General features: G+C 43.8%; 1 protein-coding gene across 7 annotated transcripts in view; it reads right to left on the reverse strand.

The window, feature by feature from the left end:
- The window catches only part of LOC118358779 (calcium-dependent secretion activator 2), a 274,241-nt gene that overhangs the window by 56,387 nt on the left and 198,455 nt on the right, over positions 1–19,399 (reverse strand). For all 7 annotated transcript variants that reach the window (XM_052480603.1, XM_052480605.1, XM_052480602.1 and 4 more), the window contains exon 18: positions 5,222–5,378. In XM_052480603.1, coding sequence (XP_052336563.1) covers positions 5,222–5,378 — 157 coding nt within the window. The remainder of the gene's footprint in view (positions 1–5,221; positions 5,379–19,399) is intronic.

The raw sequence follows: 19,399 nt of genomic DNA on the forward strand, positions 1-19,399 counted from the left end.
TCACAGAGAGAGAGAGAGAGATTCACAGAGAGAGAGAGAGAGATTCACAGAGAGAGAGAGAGAGAGATTCACAGAGAGAGAGATTCACAGAGAGAGAGAGAGATTCACACAGAGAGAGCGAGAGATTCACAGAGAGAGAGAGATTCACAGAGAGAGAGATTCACAGAGAGAGAGAGATTCACAGAGAGAGAGAGATTCAGAGAGAGAGATTCAGAGAGAGAGAGATTCAGAGAGAGAGAGATTCACAGAGAGAGAGAGAGAGAGAGAGAGATTCAGAGAGAGAGAGAGAGAGATTCAGAGAGAGAGAGAGAGAGATTCAGAGAGAGAGAGAGAGAGAGAGAGAGAGAGAGAGAGATTCAGAGAGAGAGAGAGAGATTCAGAGAGAGAGAGAGAGAGATTCAGAGGGAGAGAGAGATTCAGAGAGAGAGAGAGAGAGAGATTCAGAGAGAGAGAGCGAGAGATTCAGAGAGAGAGAGCGAGAGATTCAGAGAGAGAGAGCGAGAGATTCAGAGAGAGAGAGCGAGAGATTCAGAGAGAGCGAGAGATTCACAGAGAGCGAGAGATTCACAGAGAGCGAGAGATTCACAGAGAGCGAGAGATTAATAGAGAGCGAGAGATTCACAGAGAGAGAGCGAGAGAGCGAGAGCGAGAGATTCACAGAGAGAGCGAGAGATTCACAGAGAGAGCGAGAGATTCACAGAGAGAGAGAGAGATTCACAGAGAGAGAGAGATTCACAGAGAGAGAGAGAGAGATTCACAGAGAGAGAGAGAGATTCACAGAGAGAGAGAGATTCACAGAGAGCGAGAGATTCACAGAGAGCGAGAGCGAGAGATTCACAGAGAGCGAGAGATTCACAGAGAGCGAGAGATTCACAGAGAGCGAGAGATTAACAGAGAGCGAGAGATTCACAGAGAGAGAGCGAGAGATTCACAGAGAGAGAGCGAGAGATTCACAGAGAGAGAGAGCGAGAGATTAATAATATAATAATATATGCCATTTAGCTGACGCTTTTATCCAAAGCGACTTACAGTCATGTGTGCATACATTCTACGTATGGGTGGTCCCGGGAATCGAACCCACTACCCTGGCGTTACAAGCGCCATGCTCTACCAACTGAGCCACAGAAGGACCACAGAGAGAGAGAGCGAGAGATTCACAGAGAGAGCGAGAGATTCACAGAGAGAGAGAGAGAGATTCACAGAGAGAGAGAGAGAGCGAGAGATTCACAGAGAGAGAGAGAGAGCGAGAGATTCACAGAGAGAGAGAGAGAGCGAGAGATTCACAGAGAGAGAGAGAGCGAGAGATTCACAGAGAGAGAGAGAGAGCGAGAGATTCACAGAGAGAGCGAGAGAGCGAGAGATTCACAGAGAGAGAGAGAGAGAGAGAGAGCGAGAGATTCACAGAGAGAGAGAGCGAGAGAGCGAGAGAGCGAGAGCGAGAGATTCACAGAGAGAGAGAGAGATTCACAGAGAGCGAGAGATTCACAGAGAGAGAGAGCGAGAGATTCACAGAGAGAGAGAGCGAGAGATTCACAGAGAGCGAGAGATTCACAGAGAGAGAGCGAGAGATACACAGAGAGAGAGCGAGAGATTCACAGAGAGCGAGCGAGTGATTCACAGAGAGCGAGCGAGTGATTCACAGAGAGAGCGAGAGATTCACAGAGAGAGCGAGAGAGAGAGAGAGCGAGAGATTCACAGAGAGAGCGAGAGAGAGCGAGAGAGAGAGAGAGAGAGAGGGAGAGATTCACAGAGAGAGAGAGAGAGAGAGAGAGAGAGAGAGAGAGATTCACAGAGAGAGAGAGAGAGCGAGAGATTCACAGAGAGAGAGAGAGAGCGAGAGATTCACAGAGAGAGAGAGAGAGAGAGAGAGATTCACACAGAGAGAGAGAGATTCACACAGAGAGAGAGAGAGATTCACACAGAGAGAGAGAGAGATTCACACAGAGAGAGAGAGAGATTCACAGAGAGAGAGAGATTCACAGAGAGAGAGAGAGATTCACAGAGAGAGAGAGAGATTCACAGAGAGAGAGAGAGATTCACAGAGAGAGATTCACAGAGAGAGATTCACAGAGAGAGATTCACAGAGAGAGATTCACAGAGAGAGATCACAGAGAGAGATTCACAGAGAGATTCACAGAGAGAGATTCACAGAGAGAGATTCACAGAGAGAGAGATCACAGAGAGAGATTCACAGAGAGAGATTCACAGAGAGAGAGATTCGCAGAGAGAGATTCACAGAGAGAGATTCACAGAAAGAGATTCACAGAAAGAGATTCACAGAAAGAGATTCACAGAAAGAGATTCACAGAAAGAGATTCACAGAGAGATTCACAGAGAGATTCACAGAGAGATTCACAGAGATTCACAGAGAGATTCACAGAGAGATTCACAGAGAGATTCACAGAGAGAGAGATTCACACAGAGAGAGATTCACAGAGAGAGAGAGATTCACAGAGAGAGAGAGAGAGATTCACAGAGAGAGAGAGAGAGATTCAGAGAGAGAGAGATTCACAGAGAGAGAGATTCACAGAGAGAGAGAGAGAGATTCGCAGAGAGACAGAGAGAGAGAGAGGAGAGACAAAGGAAGAGAGCACATAGGACTCCTGTTGGTCTCTCAGGGCTTCATTAGTCCTAATTTCCCATCACTCTGTTCTTTCATTTCCCATTATTCTGTTCCTTCATGATTAACACTTGCCTTTTTACCCTCCTGAGAGCCCACGGCTCTTCTCCCAACAAGTTCCTGCATCATGCAACACATGCAGACACTAAAGTGAGCATTTAGTTAATCCTTAGTACACGTGGATATAAAGACCTGGTGTGATAAATGAAATATGTTTTGTTCACACTACAAAACAATCATTAAAACGTGGTATTACAAACAATAATGCTTGAATTCTGACTATGTATTTGTTCATTTATCACACAGTATCAACATAGCCTCTTTTCACCTTTCTGTACATGTTTATTATTATTCACATATGTAAAAAAAAAAAAAAAGATATATTTGTGTTTGAGGCAAGTATCAGACAACAGCATTTGACAACATTGACAACAGGAGATCCTGAATGATGTCGGAACTGTCGGGGGACAAATCCTAAAAGGCAGACTTGACCTTGCAGGTCTATAGCTAAGCAACTATGAAAAAAATAAACTCACAAGTGGAATTGCAGCCTTTTTTCTTTTATCCTAACAATATCATCAGCTTAGACATTTTACAACTATTTTCATCTCATTCACGAAAGGCATCGTTGCTCAAAAACAGGGTCCTCATCTGCAGTAAGTCAAAACGAAAATGTTACTCATTACGTTACTCTTCAAATCCAATAATTGTTATGACAGTTGGAATAATTGCAAGATTAATGGAGAATGGTAATAACAGAAAATGGAGGAGGAAAAAAAACACAATAATTATATTTTGCCTACTTCTTACATAATTAGAATTGTATTTTTCAATGTAATTGCCCTTGAGCTGCCTGTCTTTCTGCTCTAGGTGAGGCTTACATAAACAATGTAAAACAACACTTCAGATGTAGCCAACTCTCACTTGGCAATGAAACAAAGGCTCAGAGCTAAGAGTGGATAAGGGAGAAGAGAGAAAGTATGAGAGAGAGAGAGTGAGAGAGAGAGAGTGGGAGAGAGAGAGTTTGATAGTACACACAAGGGCTAACACCTGGATGCCACACAGACTTTATACTCATGGAATTAAAATAAGTATTACACATGGTGGAAGCAGGTCAATAGTACTGAGCGATTAACAAAACATGTCAGTTACATTTTTTGAATTCCATTTTGTTCGTTTTTTTCCTATGAGCTCAATGAGCAGTTTCTCTAGAGATAAATCAGATCAAACCCAAACTGTGCAATGTAATAGGGAGTTGTAATTTCCAACAGGCCAGAATTATACATAATTTAGTGCAGAAAACGTGTTAATTAACTACAGTGACCATAATCCAATGTGCGCCTATTTGTCCGGTCTGTGTGGGTCGACACGGAGAGAAAAGACAGAAGACACATGATCGAGAGGGATAGTGAGCAGTTGCTTCGCAAAGGTATATCTACCTGAAAATACATGACCAACGTGATTGATAGTTGGCATTCAGCAGTCATAAAAGTATGCCTTATTAACTTTGAAGAACTAATAAAATAGTGATTTTGTAATACAGCATAAACAGCAGCTCTATAGAGATGAGACGATGACTAGACAAATAAAGTCATCAAATAAAACAAATGTAATATACCCAACAACTTCAATATTTTATTACAGTAAAGTGAATACATTATGGTCAATAGTAATGGGCAGTCACTACCATCATGGGACTTTCATTAATTGTTTTATTCTGTGTTGTATCAGCATTCAACCCAAATACTGCATAGTGCATTTAATGTTTAAAAAATAATTGAAATGTAAATCCATTATAAAAAAAATGTATAATTGAACCGGAATGACCTCAAAAAGCACTAATTGCTCAGCACTACAGGGCAAATAATTAGAACTAAACGAGACAAATGTTATCAGAGAAACCATTGCATGTTTACGAGTGGCCAGGTATGTTGGAAAAAACTGAAAACTACAAACCTTTGTTCCCTGATCAGTGAGCAAAGAAATCCAAATGGAGGACAGCCTGGTGAGACAGGTGCCTCAAACCGTACTAATACTCTCCTGTCTGTGTGATACTGCTCCTCGCATTACAGGAGGTGACAGGTAGAGTCTTCAGCTGACAGATGACAGCCCCGCGCCAGCCCCCTGACTTTACCATCGTGTTTCGACATCCGTTACTATTGTTTTATCTGCTTTTCATTTCTCACCGTTACCTCAGTGATGTTAATTATTGTGAAGCCCACGCAAGGGCGGGAGTTCTAAGCACAGTTAATAACTTCTCCTAACGAGTCTGGTTTTGCACCGCTGGTGTTAATTAGGACTCTTAGTGGCATGAACATGCTACGATAAATACGGGATGTGTTTTGAAGACAGCTCAGGACGTGGAGGTGCCGTAGGCCATGCATTAAATAGGGACAGGGACAAAATGGAGTGTCAGGTGACAAAAGAACTAGAGGGAACACTACAGGGAAATACGCCACTCACAGTTACTGAACTGGAAGTTGTTGAACTGAGCTCATGAATCAGTGATGCGTTGTAGGCTACACTTTAAATCACTTTTGGGAGGTTAAGCATAGGGTCAGAGGTAGAAGAAGGGGGACACAGGGAGAACTGAGAACTCACGGTCAAAACGCAGGAAGTTGTTAAGCAGCTGGAATAAGGGAAAGCTGTCCCATGAGTCAACGGGCTGGACTTGTAGAGCACCATCCATGTCGACGGTGTAGAGAGACAGGAAGGTCTCTGCGTGCTCCGCCATCATCTCCGGCCACCACGAGAATGCCTAGAAAAGAGCGGGAAGCAGAGAGAGCAGAGGGAAGGAGACAGCGAGAAAGATTAAAAAAGAAACAAAAGGGGGAGAAGGCAAAATAAATAAAATAATACATTAAAAAAGGCCAAGTCATCACAAACCACTATCTCTAGTTTACTCTGGTGAAGAATAGTTGGACATACAATGTAAAATGACACAATCAGAGCAAGTTGGAAAGAAGTGACAGATGGATAGAGAAAAGACTGCACTGAAAAATAAGATTTAAAAAAAAAAATCAAAACAATCTAATGAATGAAACCAAGAGAGAAACAGCCAAATGGGTGATGGGTAGCATAAAGAAGGGACCTTGAGCGCACAATGGACTCCAACACTAAAAAAGATGAATCACATATTGGTTATTACATTATGCTTCCAATGTGGCGCTTCAATCTCCAAGGTGAGGCTATAAAAAGTTATTAAAAAGGCACAGACAGATATGTGTTTTTAACCTGCAATGTTCAAAGCGGAATAAATACAAAGCTCATCTGAGAACAGCAATAACTTATTATTTAGAGGTCATACTATCAGAAACCGTATCTATAAAAGCCCCCCAAAAAGTAATAGTGTGTGACTATATGGCCAGTTTATTAGGTACACCCATCTAGTACCCGGTCGGACACCCCTTTGCCTCCAGCACAGACTGAATTCCTCGGGGCATGGAAACATTGCTCAATTGGTATCAAGGGACCTAATGCGTGCCATTGAACATTCCCACACCATAATATCACCAGCCTGTACGGTTGACACCAGGCAGGGTGGGGCCATGGACTCATGCTGCTTAAGCCAAATTCTGACTCTGGAAACGGGATTCGTCAGACAAGGCAATGTTTTTCCACTCCTCAATTGTCCAGTGTTGGTGATCGTGTGTCCACTGGAGCGGCTTCCTCTTGTTTTTACCTGATAGGAGTGAAACTCGGTGTGGTCGTCTGCTGCAAAAGCCCATCTATGACAAGGACCAATGAGTTGTGCGTTCTGAGATGGCGTTCTGCACACCACTGTTGTATTGCGCCGTTATTTGCCAGTTTGTGTCCCGCCTGTTAGCTTACACAATTCTTGCCATTCTCCTTCGACCATGCTTCTTGCCATTCTCCTTCGACCATGCTTCTTGCCATTCTCCTTCGTCCATGCTTCTTGCCATTCTCCTTCGACCATGCTTCTTGCCATTCTCCTTCGACCATGCTTCTTGCCATTCTGCTTCGACCATGCTTCTTGCCATTCTGCTTCGACCATGCTTCTTGCCATTCTGCTTCGACCATGCTTCTTGCCATTCTGCTTCGACCATGCTTCTTGCCATTCTCCTTCGTCCATGCTTCTTGCCATTCTCCTTCGACCATGCTTCTTGCCATTCTGCTTCGACCATGCTTCTTGCCATTCTGCTTCGACCATGCTTCTTGCCATTCTCCTTCGACCATGCTTTTTGCCATTCTGCTTCGACCATGCTTCTTGCCATTCTGCTTCGACCATGCTTCTTGCCATTCTGCTTCGACCATGCTTCTTGCCATTCTGCTTCGACCATGCTTCTTGCCATTCTGCTTCGACCATGCTTCTTGCCATTCTGCTTCGACCATGCTTCTTGCCATTCTCCTTCGACCATGCTTCTTGCCATTCTGCTTCGACCATGCTTCTTGCCATTCTGCTTCGACCATGCTTCTTGCCATTCTGCTTCGACCATGCTTCTTGCCATTCTGCTTCGACCATGCTTCTTGCCATTCTGCTTCGACCATGCTTCTTGCCATTCTGCTTCGACCATGCTTCTTGCCATTCTGCTTCGACCATGCTTCTTGCCATTCTCCTTCGACCTCTCATCAACGAGCTGTTTTCACAGGACTGCCGCTGACTGGATGTTTTTTGGATTGTCGCACAATTCTCGGTAAAAGCCCAGAAGGCCTTGCCTTTCTGAGATACTGGAACAGGCACACCTGACACCGACAACGCCACGCTCAAAGTCTCTTAGGTCATTTGTTTTGCCCATCCCAACGTTCAAGCGAATGGTAACAGAATGCCTCGATGCCAGTCTGCCTGTTTTATATAGCAAGCCACAGCCACGTGTCTCACTATAGGAACAAATATTTTCCATGAACCGGGATGGTGTACCTAATAAACTATAGTACAGTATGTCTGCATATGTTGGTGAGTTATCAAGAATGGAGGTCAATTCCAATTAGACATGGAATTTCTCCAAAGCAATGTGATTAAATTCCTGAATTGACTGGAACTGAACCCAATACTGGAATTGTTGGATGGTCTCTAACGCCAGTCAGCTGCCTGTCCATTCAGCTGTCCATTCCCTTCAAATAATAAAATATACTTTTCCTGCATACATGTCATTTGCACTAGAAGTTTGATCTACATTGAACAAAAATAAACGCAACATGCAACAATTTCCAAGATTTTACTGAGTTACAGTTCATAAGGAAATCCGCCAATTGAAATATACTTAACAAAAATATAAAAGCAACACGTAAAGTGTTGGTCCCATGTTTCATCAGTTGGAATAAAATACCCCAAAAATGTTCCATAAGCACAAAAAGCTTATTTCTCTCAAATTTTATGCACAAATTTGTTTACATCCCTGTTAGTGAGCATTTATCCTTTGCCCAGATAATTAATCCATTTGACAGGTGTGGCATATATCAAGAAGCTGATTAAACAGCATGATCATTACACAGGTGCACCTTGTGCAGGGGACAATAAAATGCCACTAAAATGTGCAGTTTTGTCACAATGCCACAGATGTCTCACTTTTTGAGGGAGCGTGCAATTGGCATGCTGGATGCAGCATGTCCACCAGAACTGTCAGATAATTGAATGCTAATTTCTCTACCATAAGCCACCTCCAACATCGTTTTAGAGAATTAGGCCGTACGTCCAACCAAGCCTCACAACAGCAAACCATGTGTGACTACGCCAACCCATGGCCTCCACATCCAGCTTCTTTACCTGCAGGAATGTCTGGGACCAGCTGATGAAACTGTAGTGTTTATGTCTGTAATAAGGCCCTTTGGTGGGGAAAAACTCATTCTGATTGGATGGCCCACCCATATGGCTGCACCCCTGCCCAGTCATCTATAGATTAGGGTCTAATTAATTTATTTAAATTGACAGATTTCCTTATATGAACTCTGTAAAATCATTGAATATTTGTTCAGTATAAAGGTATTAGGGCCCTAAATCTATGGATTGCACATGATAGGGAATACAGATATGCATCAGTTGGTGACAGATACATTGGATCAAAAAACCAGCCCGTATCTGTTGTGACCACCAGTTGCATCATGCAGTGTGACATCTCCTTCACAGAGTTGATCAAGCTGTTGATTGTGGTCTGTATAATGTTGTCCCACTCCTCTTCAATGGCTGTGCGAAGTTGCTGGATATTTCCAGGAACTGGGAGACACTGTCGCACATGTCAATCCAGAGCATTCCAAACGTGCTCAATTGTGACATGTCTGGTAAGTATGCAGGCCATGGAAGAACTGGGACATTTTCAGATTCCAGGAGTTGTGTACAGATCCTTGCGGCATGGTGCCGTGCATTATCATGCTGAAACATGAGGTGATGGCGGCAGATGAATGGCACAACAATGGGCCTCAGGATATCTCTGTGCCTTCAAATTGTCATCTATAAAATGCAATTGTGTTCGTTGTCCCTAGATTACGCCTGCCCAATACGTTAACCCCACCCCCACGGAGCAGGCACTCTGTTCACAACGCCGACATCAGCAATCCGCTCGCCCACACAACGCCATACATGCTGTCTGCCATCTGCCCGGTACAGTTGGAACTGGGATTCATCCATGAAGAGCACACTTCTCCAGCTTGCCAGTGGCCATCAAAGGTGAGCATTTTCCCACTGAAGTCTGTTACGACACCAAACTGCAGTCAGGTCAAGACCCTGGTGAGGACGACAACCACGCAGATGAGCTTCCCTGAGACGGTATCTGACAGTTTGTGCAGAAATTCTTTGGTTGTGCAAACCCACAGTTTCATCAGCTGTCCAGGTGGCTGTTCTCGGATGATCCCGCAGGTGAAGAAGCCAAATGTGGAGGACCTGGTCTGGCTTGGTTATACCTGGTCTGGGGTTGTGAGGTCGGTAGGACGTACTATCAAATTCTCTATAACGACATTGGAGGCAGCTTAACGTTCAATTCTCTGGCAAGAGCTCTGGTGGACATTCCTGCAGTCAGCATGCCAATTACACACTCCCTCAAAACTTGAGACATCTGTGGCATTGTGTTGTCTGACAAAACAGCACATTTTAGGGTGTTCTTTCTTGTCCCCTGTACAAGTTGAACCTGTGTAAGGATCATGATGTTTAATCAGCTTCTTCATATGCCACACCTGCCAGGTGAATGGATTATCTTGGCAAAAAAATAAATGCTCACTGACAGGGATGTAAACACATTTCTGCACAACATTTTTCAGAAATAAGCTTTTTGTTTGTATGGGAAACTTTTGGATTGTTTCATTTCAGCTCATGAAACAGGGACCAACACTTTACATGTTGCTTTTATATATTTGTTCAGTGTATATCACACAAAAGAAGAAAAGGTTGAACAGATGGATGTGCACTCAAACTCCCTTTTCATGTCTTGGGACTAGCCATTATAAATGTGCTGTAGTTACAAACCCAATAATTTACAGTGATTATTGAGTAAAATCTTTGCTGACTGGTCCTTGACTATGTGTCAATGTGTGTGTCAATGTGTGTGTCAATGTGACTACAATGTGACTACATACCGGTATGTTTGTTTGTGTCAATATTGTGTACGACACAATCTATAAAGGAAGTTCGTAGATATGACCTAAAATCTCCTATACTAACCTCCTGGATATGACCTCAAATCTCCTATACTAACTTCGTAGATATGACCTCAAATCTCCTATACTAACCTCCTGGATATGACCTCAAATCTCCTATACTAACTTCGTAGATATGACCTCAAATCTCCTATACTAACTTCGTAGATATGACCTCAAATCTCCTATACTAACTTCGTAGATATGACCTCAAATCTCCTATACTAACTTCGTAGATATGACCTCAAATCTCCTATACTAACCTCCTGGATATGACCTCAAATCTCCTATACTAACTTCGTAGATATGACCTCAAATCTCCTATACTAACCTCCTGGATATGACTTCAAATCTCCTATACTAACTTCGTAGATATGACCTAAAATCTACTACACTAAGTTAGAGATTTGAGGTCATAAATCTCCTATACTAACCTTTTAGTTCATATCTACGAACTTCCTAGGAGATTTTAGGTCATATCTACGAAGTAGATATGACCTTTTAGGTCTACTACACTAAGTTAGAGATTTGAGGTCATATCTACGAGGTTAGTATAGGAGATTTTAGTTCATATCTACGAAGTTCGTATAGGAGATTTTAGGTCATATCCAGGAGGTTAGTATAGGAGATTTTAGGTCATATCCAGGAGGTTAGTATAGGAGATTTGAGGTCATAATGGAGCTTGACAAAGTCATGTTCTTGGTTCTAAGTCAATGGGACATTTAGCAGGGCAGCAGTTGCTTTTCATGACTCCATTGTCTACGTGCCCACCCAAAAGAGATGCTTCTTTACCCTACTCAGTGGTCGCCATGTGAGGAGAGAGAAAAGTGCAAAGAGCCCAATGACGCATGGGGGGGGTGACAGATTGATTGAAGGTCGTTGTTCCTGTGTGTGTGTGTCCGTCTGTATGTGTCCATCTGTCTGTGTGTGTGTGTCCGTCTGTATGTGTCCATCTGTGTGTGTTAGTGGGCGCTTACGGCAGATAAAACACTAGGCTGGCGGTCAGAGAAGGTGTATGTCCCATCGCTATACCTGGCCTTGAGGGCCATTGTCATCATCCTTTTCAGATGTGCCTTTTCAGCTCTCTGTGCAAATCGACACAATTAAAAATATTGCCTTTGCGCCACACGATTCGTTACCTATCGCCAACCCCCTCAATTCACACCAACAGGCGTCCTCACATAACTGCAGGAATTAACTCATAAAATGCTGTCTCTAAGTCAGAGAAAGATGGAGGAATACAAATGTAAGGTATATGACTTTGCAAGGGCAAACTATACAAATGCATGTCAAGAAACACTGAATTGTAGCAACATCTGGGTACAATAATCCCCCCAAAACCTGAATCCTTAGATACCCAAAGGGCATAACTTGGTATCAAGGGAAACAAATATTCAGCAGTCCACCAGGACCACAACCTGTCGTGGATCCAACACATTGCACCTTAATGACTGTTGATGACTCAGTATTAACCATCTCCTCAATGAAAACCATGAACAGAGCTTGACAGGGTATGAGTGAAGAGTGGTTTACTGTATGACTGACAGATGTTGACAGGCTTTGGGACGTAACACAATTTGATGGACATGACAGACACATAGCTAGAGAAACACTTACCTCTCTTCCCTTTCCAATTCATATCAGAAGAAGAGGGAAAGTGAAAGACAGAAAATAGAGAAAGTGAGGGTCTCTTAACATTTTTCACTTGGTATAAAATACTAAAAAGGGTCATTTGATTTCCACACATGCTGAAAACATGGAAACATTATACATTTGACAGCGTGTTGGATGCGCTAACGTGACCGTCCTCCCGCGCTAACTCCAGCGCCAGCCTCCAACTACAAAAGGACCATGTCTCATGTGGTGATGACAGCCACAGATTTGCAGCCACTTATAAATAGCGCTGTCAATTAGAAACAAATGTCTGAAGCCACACTGCCACTTATTAGACAAGTACAGTGCATGCAGATAGTTCAGACCCCTTGACTTTTTCCACATTTTGTTATGTTACAGCCTGATTCTCAAATTGATTAAAGTATATTTTCCTCCCAAATCAATCTACACACAATCCCCATAACAAAATGGCAAAAACAGGCCTTTAGACATGTTTTTACATTTTACATAACTATTCAGACCCTTTACCTTCGGCAGCAATTACAGCATCAAGTCTTCTTGGGTATGACACCACAAGCTGGACACACCTGTATTTGGGGAGTTTCTACAATTCTTCTCTGCAGATCCTCTCAAGCTCTGTCAGGTTAGATGGGGAGCGTCGCTGCACAGCTATTTTCAGGTCTCTCCAGATATGTTAGATTGGGTATAAGTCCGGGCTCTGGCTGGACCACTCGAGGACATTGAGACATGTCCCGAAGCCACTCCTGCGTTGTCTTAGCTGTGTGCTTAGGGTCATTGTCCAGTTGGAAGTTAAACCTTCACCCCAGTCTGAGGTCCAGAGTGCTCTGGAGCAGGTTTTCATCAAGAATCTCTCTGTACTTTGCTCCTTTCATCTTTCCCTCGATACTGAATAGTCTCCCAGGCCCTGCTGCTGAAAAACATCCCCACAGCATGATGCTGCCACCACCATGCTTCAATGTAGGGATGGTGCCAGGTTTCCTTCCAGACATGACGCTTGGCATTCAAGGCAAAGAGTTTAATCTTGGTTTCATCAGACCAGAGAATCTTGTTTTTCATGGTCTGAGAGACTTTAGGTGCGTTTTGGCAAACTCCAAGCGGGCTGTCATGTGCCTTTTACTGAAGGGTGGCTTCCGTTTGGCCACTCTACCATAAATGCCTGATTGGTGGAGTGCTGTAGAGATGGTTGTCCATCTGGAAGGTTCTCCCATTTCCACAGAGGAACTCTGGAGCTCTGTCAGAGTGACCATGGGGTTCTTGGTCAGCTCCCTGACCAAGGCCCTTCTCCTCTGATTGCTCAGTTTGGCCAGGCGGCCAGCTCTAGGAAGAGTCTTGGTGGTTCCAAACTTCTTCCATTTAAGACAGATGGAGGCCACTGTATTCTTGGGGACCTTCAATGCTGCAGACATTTTTTGGTACCCTTCCCCACGTGTGCCTCGATACAATCCTGTCTGAGCTCTACGGACAATTCCTTCGACCTCATGGCTTGGTTTTTGCTCTGACATTGCTGTAACTTTAATGGGTTACAGAGTTAATGTTTAAGTTAATTCATTGAGCTGTATCTAAAGATATTTTCTTTACAGTTATTTACATATGTAATTGTATTAGAATTTGTGTGTTGGAGATTGAGAGAACGACGTACATATTTTCGCTAGCAACTTACTTTTATAGTTCGGTAGAATCTAAAGTTGTTAAATATAACGTGAACAAGTATTATTAGTAAAAGAAGCTGTCATTTGAAACCCGACGTCCCGAGTATTTTGGTGCCAAAATCCGGGAAAAGTATGAGCTGCGACGAAGATTGTAGGGATGAAGCAGCTGAAATGGCTGAGGAGGAACGTCGGCATGAAGCAGAAAGAATGAGACGAAAGCGGGGTACCATTCGAGGTGCCACGACACAGATTTTTTAAAATCAGATTGATGTGGAAATAACCCAGTCAAATTCGGATACCGATCACTTGAGTACATTGTTGGAATTGCTGTCAGCTAAGGAGGACAGCTTGTTTGAACTTGATCGTGGAATTGAACAGTTAACGCCATTGGACGGATTGGAGGCAGAGATTGCATGCACGGAGACAAAGAGCGCGTTATCATGCTGAAGAGCCGTGCACAACGAGTGATAAAGGAAAAACAGGACCTCAATCCACTACCAGCCCGGGTGAGTGATGCTAACTCAAACAGATCACAGAGACAAGCAGTAAGGCTACCATAGTTGATTATTGAGACATGTCAGTATCTCAATGTCAGATGTCAGTATGTGGCAGGAGTTTTGGAGCCAGTATGAGACCGCTATTCACAACAATGATTCACTGTGTAATAAAGAGAAGTTTACCTATCTGAAAACATCTCACTGGACCAGCTACAAAGTTAGTAGCAGGACTGATGTTAACAGACAGTAACTATGATGATGCAATCGCTCTGCTCAAGAGCAGATTTGGAAGGAAAGATCTTGTGATTAGTGCTCATATGTCAAAGCTGCTGAATCTCACACCTGTGAAGAAATCCTCTGATCTAAATGCATTGAGGCAGCTATATGATGAATGTGAAATTCAGATTAGGAGCTTGGAGTCACTGGGTGTAGTGTCAGAAACCTATGGAAGCTTACTATGTCCAATCATACTGCAGATGATTCCAGAGGACATAGCTCTTGACTACAGTCGTCAGAGGGGAGTAGATGATGAATGGAAAGTGGCTGAGATTATCAGTTTCCTACAGAAGGAGGTTCAGAGCAGGGAGAGAGCACTACAAATGACAAGATCATGCAACCAACAGAAAGAGATCAAACCATGGAACAAGTCATGCTCCTCCAATGAAATGAAAACAAAAAGACCCAACGTGCCCTCTGCTGTAGCACTGCATACAGCCAGCCAGAAGGAACAAAAAGGTCTATTTTGGGACAGTGCAGACCACAAATCAGAAATCTGCCCTGACCACAATATTTCTACACACAAAGAGAAACTAAAGAAAATGGGAAGATGCTTTGTATGTTTAGGACAGAAACACATAGCAACATTCTGTAAAGTCAAAGATGTGTCATGTGCAACATGTGGAAGCAGACATCACATTGCTGTGTGTACCGGTAAGAGGAGTGAGGTGCAACCCCCTATTGTTTCTGCGGATGCGTTTGTTTCCTCAGTTATTCCCCATTCAGTGAAGATTAAACCAGATGGACAGAACACTGTTGCTACAAAAGGCAAAGGCATGGCTAGAAGGCCCATCGGGCAGAAAGATAGCTTGTTGCTTACTAGATGGAGGCAGTCAGAGAAGGTTCATACATGAAAAACTTGTGAAGGCCTTGAAGCTACCAGTAATCAGACAAGAGGCACTCACTCTTCACACGTTTGGCTCCTCTGCTCCAGCAACGTCCCAACGCAACACAGTGAAAGTCATCTTGGAGAATGTCTGGGACAAACAGCAGAGAATAGAGATAGAGGCAATTGAAAACCCACAAGTGTGCACAGGTGTGATGAATCTGTTCACCAGGAACCTTCAACATAAGCTCAATAGAAGGGGACTGCAGCTCGCAGACATTCCAGGAGATGACAATGATCCTGAACTCTCTGTCCTGATAGGAGCAGACTACTACTGGCAGATAGTATCAGGCAGAGTGGAGCGACTGACGGAGACGCTGGTTGCTTTAGAGAGCACCTTTGGATGGTCGGTGCAGGGACCCGTGTCCATGTCAAGTGTCGCCGAAGCAACCTGCATGTTCATCTCACTTGATGAAGACACACGTGTCTCCAAACAACTGTATGCATTCTGGGAGCTTGAGTCTCTGGGTATTATAAGCAAGAAAACACAGAACCCAGAGGAAAACAAGGCTCTACAGAGGTTCGAGGAAACAACCACCTTCAAAGATGGGCGATACATGGAGTTGCCATAGAAACGAGAAATGCCAGAACTCCAAGACAACTATAGAATCGCCAAGAAACGGTTTGAAGGTCTGAAGAAAAGACTGAAGAAGGATGTGACATTGTACAGCAGATACAATGAAGTCGTAGAGGACTACTTACTACAGGATATGGCAGAGGACCTGCCCAAGGACAACGCATCAAGTGCAGACAACGTAAAATACTACTTTCCTCACCATGCAGTACTCCGAGAAGCTATGGTGACGACAAAACAGAGTGATGTTTGATGCCTCGTCCCATGGAGATGGCTGTCCATCCTTCAATGACTGTCTACCGAACCTGAATCCGGATCTGCTCAGCGTTGTGATAAAGTTCAGACTACATGAGATCCCATGAAGATGGCTGTCCATCCCTCAATGACTGTCTACTAACAGGACCGAACCTGAATCTGGATCTGCTTAGCGTTCTGATAAAGTTCAGACTACATGAGATCGCATTCATGGCAGACATCAAGAAAGCTTTCCTGCAGATATCCCTAGCAGAGAGAGACAGATACGCCATGAGATTTCTATGGCTCACAGGCCCACCAAGGGGAGAAAATGAAGAGTAGCTGCGTGTGCTGAGGATGAAAAGAGTGGTATTTGGAGCTTCCCCAAGTCCATTCTTGCTGGCAGCTACAATCAGGAAGCACCTGAAACAATATGAAAACAGAACAACCAGAAGTTGTAGAGATACTGAGAGTCACTCTATGGAGATGACTTCATTGCAAGAGGCTTACCTTGTGACAACAACTGCAAAGTGAATGCTGTCAATTGCAGGCATGGACCTCTGCAAGTGGATGACCAATTCTCCTGAATTGAAAACAAAATGGGAGGAGAGTACGACAACTGACCACCCTTTGACGCTAGAAACACAAGGATTAGTGCGGAAGGTTTTAGGTTTAGTATGGAGACCGGAAACAGATTACTTTGTGTTTGACCTCAGGCCGCTACTGAGCATTCTAAAGCAAAAGGAAAACACAAAGAGAAGTGTTCTGCAGTAGTCTGCACGTATCTTCGACCCTCTTGGTTTCCTGACCCCCTTCACCATCAGGATCAAGTGCATGTTCCAGGAAATGTGGGAGAGGGGACTCAGCTGGGACGAAGAATTACCACCTGATCTGACACGAGAATGGTAACAGTGGTGTTCAGAACTACCCCAGTTACACCAGCTCACCATACCAAGGTGGTACAGAACAGACATGCGGCCACAGAATAACCACACCCTGAAACTACACGTGTTCTGTGATGCAAGTGAAAGGGCTTACAGTGCAGTAGCTTACTTGCAAGGTGAGTCACAAGACAGGGAAACAACAAGTCTAGTCGCATCCAAGTCCAGGGTAGCCCCACTCAAGAAAATGACGCTGCGACGCCTGGAGCTCATGGGAGCTGTGATTGGAGCGAGACTAGCAAACAACCTGATGACCACACTGAAAAAGGAAGAAAAACAGATCAAAATGTGGACAGACTCTATGATCGCATTGGATTTGCAGCTCAACTCAGAAACGGAAACAGTTTGTTGCGAACAGAGTGACTGAGATCCAGTCCATGACCAATCCAGAGTCATAGTCACATATTGAAGGGAAAACTAATCCAGCTGACCTCCCTACAAGAGGACAAACTGTTCGAAACTTGACACAGAGCGAGCTATGGTGGAATGGACCCAGAATTCTGACATCACCCAATCAGTCCGAGGAGACTGATGATAACAAGGTTCCCGAAGAGGTAAATACAGAACTCAAGTCCAGTTGCCAGGTTACTGTACAACTCGCAGCAAACAGCACAGACATCACTGAACCTGTGTTGGAGCTTGAAAGGTAGAGCAAATTGAGAAGTGTTCAGAGTCACCGCCTGGATAAAGAGATTCAAAGCCAATGCTCGTACAAACATAAAGACGCAAGGTGAACTGACTGCTGACGAACTGTTCGATGCAGAAAAGTACTGGATTAAGGTAACACAACAACAGAGTTTCAGGCAGGAGATCAAACTACTGAAGGCAAACTACTGAAAAAGCCTAAACAATGACTGTAAAATCAGAGAACTGAAACCGTTCCTGGACGAACACGAACTACTCAGTGTAGGAGGAAGACTGCAACAGTCCAACTTCACATTCAGAGAGCAGCACCCATGGATTCTGCCCAACAAAAACAGATACTCAGAAATGCTGATACAGTACCACCATGAGAAAGTGATGCATTCTGGAGCAAGAGACGCTCTAGTACAAATCAGAGAGCGATACTGGATCTTGCGTGCTAGGCAGCTAGTCAAGAGCACAGTGGCAAGATGTATAGGGTGCAAGACATTCAAGGCAAGGGCCGGACAGCAGGTCACTGTGCCTTTACCAAAAGACAGAATAACTGAATCGCCACCATTCGAAGTCACAGGTGTGGATTTTGCAGGACCGCTCTATGTGAAAGAAAATGGTTCATACATACAGTCATACATTGCACTGTTCACTTGTGCTGTAACCAGAGCAGTGCATTTGGAACTGGTCTCAGATCAGTCAACAGAGACATTCCTGTTAGCTATAAAAATATTCATCTCAAGGAGAGGATTATGCAAGGTAATCTACTTAGACAAGCAAAAACATTCACGAGAGCTGATCAGGACTTGAAAGAGCTGTGGAAGGCAATCGAAGAGCCCCAAATCTTGGCATTCTTCTCAGAAAGTGGCATCACCTGGAGGTTCATCACCGAGCGAGCAGCCTGGTGAGGCGGATTCTGGGAAAGACTAGTCAGGTCAGTGAAAACATGCCTGCGAAAGGTTCTTGGGAGAGCTTCACTCAACTTTGAAGAGATGTGCACAGTCCTGACAGAGGTTGAAGCTATCCTAAATTCTAGGCCTCTGACCTTCGTGCACAATGAAGTGGATGAACCACAACCCCTGACCCAGCACAATTCCTGGTGGGTAAAAGACTAACCTCTTTGCCTCCAAAGCCATTTCCAGCTGACACTCAGCACCCAACGCTAAACAAGGAGGAAATGACACGCAGATGGAAGTACAGGCAGAGACTTGTGACCAGCTTCTGGAAGAGTTGGCGAAGAGACTACTTGCTGGATCTAAAGTCAGCACACCGCTGTGACACACCACAGCCCACCCAACTGAAAGCGAGTGACGTTGTACTCATTGGAGAAGATATCACACCCAGACAAACCTGGAAACTAGGAAAGACTGAAGAACTGTTTCCAGGCCGAGATGGCCTAGTTAGGTCATGTTCAGTTGGTACTGCTTCAGGGACATTGTTGAGGAGACCTATTCAGTTGATATACTGCCGAGAGATTTAGATGAACACAGTTGTTCATCGGGGGGGATGTTGTAACTTTAATGGGTTACAGAGTTGATGTTTAAGTTAATTCATTGAGCTGTATCTAAAGATATGTTCTTTACCATTATTTACATATGTAATTGTATTAGAATTTGTGTGTTGGAGATTGAGAGAACTACATACATATTTTCTTGTATTGAATTACGCTTTTGACTGCAAGTTCCAGAATGCCTTGCGACAGGAAGTAGAGAGAGGACTTTTCGCTAGCAACTTACTTTTATTGTTCTGTAGAATCTAAAGTTGTTAAATGTAACGTGAACAAGTATTATTACTAAAAGAATCTGTCATTTCAAACCTGACGTCCCGAGTCATTACTTTGAAGGTAGTTATTCTATAGACATGCACTGTC

Source organism: Oncorhynchus keta, chromosome 26 (genome assembly GCF_023373465.1).
Source record: "Oncorhynchus keta strain PuntledgeMale-10-30-2019 chromosome 26, Oket_V2, whole genome shotgun sequence".
NCBI lineage: Eukaryota > Metazoa > Chordata > Actinopteri > Salmoniformes > Salmonidae > Oncorhynchus > Oncorhynchus keta.